We start from the raw sequence: 6,187 nt of genomic DNA, 5'->3' as shown, positions 1-6,187 counted from the left end.
ATCTACATGTATGTATGTAATTATAATCAGATAAGTTGTGTCCCTCGCAGGCTCCATATTAGGTTGGATGGGATTTCCCACAGAGGAAATCTACAAAAGGATAAGAGGAGTACCAGTTATAGCCCTCAGAGAGGTTACTCCACTCAGATCCATTCCGTAAAATGAACCCATATTGCAATTGTTTGTTCAACGTTAACATTCTAACCATATAAAAATCAATACGATACAAATACGCTTATGATTAAGATCAAACTTATGACAAGACATAGAGAGAGAGAGAGAGAGAGAGAGAGATCTTAGTTTTTTCCCTGATCGCTCAGTTATGTAGACAGAACAGTAAAAACCTAAAATAGGTTGAGTATAGACAGATGGCGATCGTAGGTTTAGGTGGAACTCACTAAGACATTTTGTCTCACCCTAATCCCTTTATTTATTTTAAGATCATTAGGTTGTTCATGATAAGAGAAGACAGACATGAAGTTGGTTGAATTATCATCATATGCACATATCGTACCAGCTTTAGATTAATTCTGATGTATTTAAATATGTATCAGATATATGTATTTGACAATTGATTTTTATATCAGATGTACAAACTTGTAATGTATATATATGCATTCGAAAGAATTTCTGTTGTAATTTAATGTATTCAGCACTAAGTTTAACGCATATGCTAAATATTCTAGATAAATTTAGTATGGACATTACAGTTACACTTTTATTTTAATATTTAAATTTATTCTTATCTATTTGTTACATGTGTTATTTGTATTGAAAATTGAAGGCATTTTTGGAAAGAGAAAAAGTCAGCCCCAAAGAGCTGAAAAAAGTTATTTTCTTTATATATTAATGTAAGATATTTGATTGTAAATGGGATTTATTTGTTTAATCAATAATTTATTCGCTTCTTTGTCGGAAGAAGAGGGTATTCATAGAAATTGGTTAGTGTCGATTAAGAACATGTCATCTCAAACCATATCATTTGAATCATACGATGAGTAGTCTCCTCTAGTTTAACTATAAATTTTGTGTTTGAATTCAACTCTAAAAATACAACGGATTATCTCTTTTTTTTCAAAGAGATTTAGTCATCTCACAATCATATGTTATAAAATATAGACTCAGACACGAATACCAAACACTTCACAGAAACGTTGAGACATCAATAATCATTTAGAACACAAGCTCAACATTGACATTTTTTTTTGACAAAAAAAATGTCGACTCAACATCAACGTATTTGTTTGTCCAATTAAAATATGTCGATGTTGAGTCTAGGTCGGACACGATACATATTGACGTCGGGATACGTCTAATCTGAGAACTGTAAGTGTTTCATAGGTCATGTCCAACTCGATAAACTAGTGAATATAGTTACATGGATTTGGAATCCAACAAGTATAAGAGATGATAAAGGCAATTGGATCCTACCATCCTCTCTCCTTTTTCAATTTGTGTCGGTCTCTCTTTTGATGTTCTCTCTCTTGATCTTATTTTTTTATTCTATTTCTTAATCTTCTCTCTAACATTTAGAAAGAAATAGATGCAACTTGGTGAAGGATGGAAGACAAGAATGAGAAGAAGGAGAGGATCCAAATACAAAGGTGGGACAAAGTTCACTAGATCGCGGAATTTGATTTAGTTTGTTTTTTCTTGTATCTTTTCCCTTCTAGAAGTTACTTCCTAGTTGTTCTTTACCACAACTGATCACTTTATTTTTCGAATAATTTTTTCATTTTCATTCTCACCAAAGTACAACTTTTTCAACACACTCTTTTTAGGGAACTTTTTCAACACACTTCTCACGCGCTTGTTCACACAACATCACATTACTCATCGCCAGTTGTTTTTAATAACTTTTTTTTAATTAAAAAACTAGACTTGATTCAATGTTTCATTTTATGTTTTGAAATAATTTTTTATTATAAATTTTAAAAGGAAAATCTAAAACATTTAATTTAGTTCCACTTTATAACTTTCTAGATATTTTATAAAAATTTATTTTTTTACTAAAAATACATTATATTAATTTTAAATTAATGATCAAAAGATATCATTTTGATATTCCCTAAAAAAAATCATAAAATCATATTGATATAACCTTTTTCCTGAAATAGTGAAATAAATATAAATTTAATCCCACTTATAGTACTTTTTTTAAAGGTATAAATAGTATGAAAAATTACATACTCAAAATGTTTTAATGAAAAATAGCAAATAAATATATTTCTATATAAAAATATTTATATAAGGTATTGATCGCCTCATCACCGTCCGATGAATAAGAAATACCTTTACTCATTTTCCTAATAAAAATTAAAACCTTAGCTTAAATCCACAACACTGGTTATTATCAACATATCAACCTCATACGAATCCTCTCTTTCTCTCTCTCTTGCACATCACCAGATCTTTTAGCTTCTTTTTTTCAGAGTTATGTTTTCACCAAGATTCACTGGCGGTGGAGGATCCTCCGATTTCTATGGCGGATCAACAAGTAATAGATCTATCAAACTTCCATCCAGCATGAACAACAACAATAACATCTACAACCATAATTTCTCAACCATAGCGCAAAATCTTCACCACCCTTACTATCAAACCAAACAAGAACAACAAATTCCATCAATTTTCATCAACCCTTCTTCCCATTTCATACAAAGCCAAACATCAAACCTCATCGGAAAATGTACCTTCGATGAATTTCAATCCCAAAACCAAAACATCCTCTACAACAACAACAACAACCTTAACCTTCTCAATTACAATTACCTCAATAACAACAACACAGTCCTTTCCAACCTATTAATTCGTTCTGTCAAACCTAGGAATTTTCAACATAGTTCTCCTATGTCACCACTTACTCCGATGGATTTCACAAGTTCACCACTTGAATTCATAAGCCCTTCTTTTTCTTCACCCCACTTAGGTATGTCTCTTCGCTCAAACCCTAATATTCAAAACCCATTACCTATGAACAATTCAATCCTTCAAAATATGAATTTTTCCTATGAAAATTCTGATTTTGCTGAGATTCAAAGCACGGTAGTTCCAACAAGTTATGACCCAGACAAGAAGATGATGTATGAGTTGGAGAAAAAGCTTCATGAAGACATTGATGATGAAGAAGGATGGTCACTAGTTGTTTCTGGGATTATGAACACCAACAACGAATGGTCAAAAACAATTCGTAATTTGAATAGTTTCGAGCAAAACCCCATCCAAAAACCTATTTCATTCTCACCTTCTTTTTCCACCACATCACTAAATTCATCTCCTTCATCTATTGTTTCGCCAGCTTCTGAGTTTTCCAAACAATCGTTAATGGAAGCTGCCACTTCAATTTCTGAAGCCAAAATGGATTATGCGAAGGAGATCCTCTCTAGTTTCGCACATACACAAAACCCAAAACTAAAATTCGATAGTTGGTTATTGGATTCCATTGCTTCAGCACTGAAATTGCGTCTGAATAACATTGAAAATCCACCTCCAGTTGCGGAATTGTTCAGCAAAGAACATGCCGAGTCAACTCAACTTCTCTTTGATCACTCTCTTTGCTTCAAGCTCTCTTTCATGGCTGCCAATATCGCAATCCTTGAAGCCGCATTCCAAGAAACAACAAAGAGTGTGAAGAATCTCTATGTTGTGGATTTTGATATTGGTAATGGAAAACAATACATCAATCTGCTCCAAGAACTCCATGCGAGTCTCAATGGTTCACCAGTAATGTTGAAGATCACGACTGTGACGGTGAACATCCATGATGACAATTTGAAATCCAACGGAGAACTTTTGGGTCGAGAAGCTGAGAGTTTAGGAATCAGGTTTGAATTCAAACCGGTGAACCTAAATCTCACCGAACTAACTCGCGAGTCATTGAATTGTGACTCAGAGGATATTCTTGCTGTGAATTTTGCGTTTAATCTATACAAAATACCAGATGAGAGCATGTCAACGGAGAATCCACGTGACACACTTCTTCGTCAAGTGAAATCACTCTCTCCAAGCATTGTCACAGTTTTGGAGCAAGAGATGAATACAAACACAGCACCATTAGTTTCACGTGTGGCTGAAACTTGTTCTTATTACAGCACATTGCTAGAATCTATTGAATTTGCGATGGATCGTGATAGTTATGAGAGATTAAAGCTTGAAAAAGGACTGAGCATGAAGATGAGAAATGCAGTTGCTTGTGAAGGGAGGGATAGTGTGGAAAGGTGTGAAGTTTTTGGGAAATGGCGTGCACGCATGAGCATGGCTGGGTTTAGGTTAAACCCGATGAGTCCGAAAGTTATTGAGTCAGTAACTTCAAGACTCATCCAAGGTAGCAGAATTACTGTGCATGAAGAGAATGGTGGAGTTTGCTTTGGTTGGATGGGAAAAACTTTCAATGTTGCATCTTCTTGGTGTTAACTTCACTCATCATTGAGTTTCTGTTTTTATTCTGTATGAATAATAATAATAATATATTTTATGTATCAAATTGTTACTGTAATATTTTAGAGCATTGTGTTGCTGGATTGGAACAATGTACTCCATTGAACAAAATTCAATGTTCCTTCGTTTTTAGTTCTGCCAAACAAGGTTAATAAAATGTGTATGGTTTTCAAGAAAATATATGTGACATTGTTGTAGCATTAATTGATATCACCATTAATTTATGTGTTTCTATCATATCATTATAACTTCGTTGTAGGGAAGAAATTGGTCTCTGATAGGTAGAGATCATAGTAAAAATCCTTTCGGTTAAAATATAGGATAGTATTTTAATCTTAATATCTAACCTTTTTTACTCCATTTGATTACCTCATTTTTTAAATTTCTCATTGCCTATATATTTTTAATTACTATCTCACCTTTTTTGTAACTGTCGTTTTGGAAATATTGTTTATGCATATCCATTATTTTAGTGTGTGTATATTTTTTAAACAAACAAGGATGCAAAGATTATCACAAGACTGGCCCATCTATCATTTCCATATTATTTATACATATCAAAATATCAAAAAAAATTGATGAAATTATTTATTTTTTAATAACATCATTATTTACTATCTTATTCCATATATTTTTCTCTTTGTCTATAATAATGAATTAAGTACTTTATTGACAAAATAATAATTTATATTGCTTGAAAATATAAAAATGACAAATAATTTATATTGCTTGAAAATATAAAAATGACGATCAAATGAGAACATAAATTTTCTGCAAAAGTAAAAGTTAAAAGATGGGGAATTTTATTTACATAAAAGTAATAGAGAGAGCCTTTTATTCTCATGAAGAAAATAAGTAAAAGTGAACTGAGGGAGCATTTTATTCTCATCAAGAACACTTTTGAATTTATTTTTTTTAAGATCAAAAATATTAATCACACATGATTAAATTTCTTTCTTTGAAATGACACTTGATTGAACTTCTTGATAAAAAAAAAATTTACTCAATTTCTTTTTGACAGGAATTTTTTTATTCAGTTTATCAATAAACATATCTAGAAGGAGTCTTTATAATTTTTAAGATCAAAAATATTAATCACACTTGATTTAATTTCTTTCTTTGAAATGACACTTGATTGAACTTCTTAATAAACTTTTTTACTCAATTTCTTTTTGACTGGAATTTTTTTACTCAATTTATCAATAAATATAAAGTTAGTACTTTTGGTATATCTAGAAGGAGTCTTTATAATTTTTAAGATCAAAATATTAATCACACTTGATTAAATTTCTTTCTTTGAAATGACACTTGATTGAACTTCTTAATAATCTTTTTTACTCAATTTATTTTTTACAGGAATTTTTTGACTCAATAAATATAAAGTTAGCACTTTTGGTTAGCTCAGGCAGCACTATCCAATCCTAACCCCATGTTATAGATGATGTACCTTCGTGTATTTAGGACATTTTAGCTAATGAAATGCAATGAATTTCTTTCTTCAAAAAAAATCTAGGAGTGTTCATATATATATATATATATATATATAGTGCCATTTAAGTGTTTTGGCACTTTATTAAAAAAAAAAAAAGATTTTTTCCCTTCATATTGATTGAAAAACAACAAATGATTGAAAAATGTAACATTTTTACCAAATAACATTTTTACGAAAATAATTAACTATCTTTTTTTGGTGGTGGCCGGGGTTTGAACCCGGACCTTGCATATATTATGCATTGTCCATACCAACTGA

General features: G+C 31.2%; 1 protein-coding gene across 1 annotated transcript; it reads left to right on the top strand.

The window, feature by feature from the left end:
• Positions 1-2,436: 2,436 nt before the first annotated feature.
• Positions 2,437-4,413, top strand: LOC146907193 (scarecrow-like protein 8). Its single transcript, XM_085729707.1, has one exon. The coding sequence runs from the start codon at positions 2,437-2,439 to the stop codon at positions 4,411-4,413; it is 1,977 nt and encodes a 658-aa protein (XP_085585833.1).
• The last annotated feature ends 1,774 nt before the right edge of the window (positions 4,414-6,187 follow it).

Source organism: Medicago sativa, chromosome 7 (assembly GCF_051527215.1).
Source record: "Medicago sativa cultivar Bolivia chromosome 7, Bolivia_mono, whole genome shotgun sequence".
NCBI classification, from domain to species: Eukaryota; Viridiplantae; Streptophyta; class Magnoliopsida; order Fabales; family Fabaceae; genus Medicago; species Medicago sativa.
Note: the sequence above shows the minus strand (reverse complement) of the source record. Positions and strands in the feature narration are given on the sequence as shown.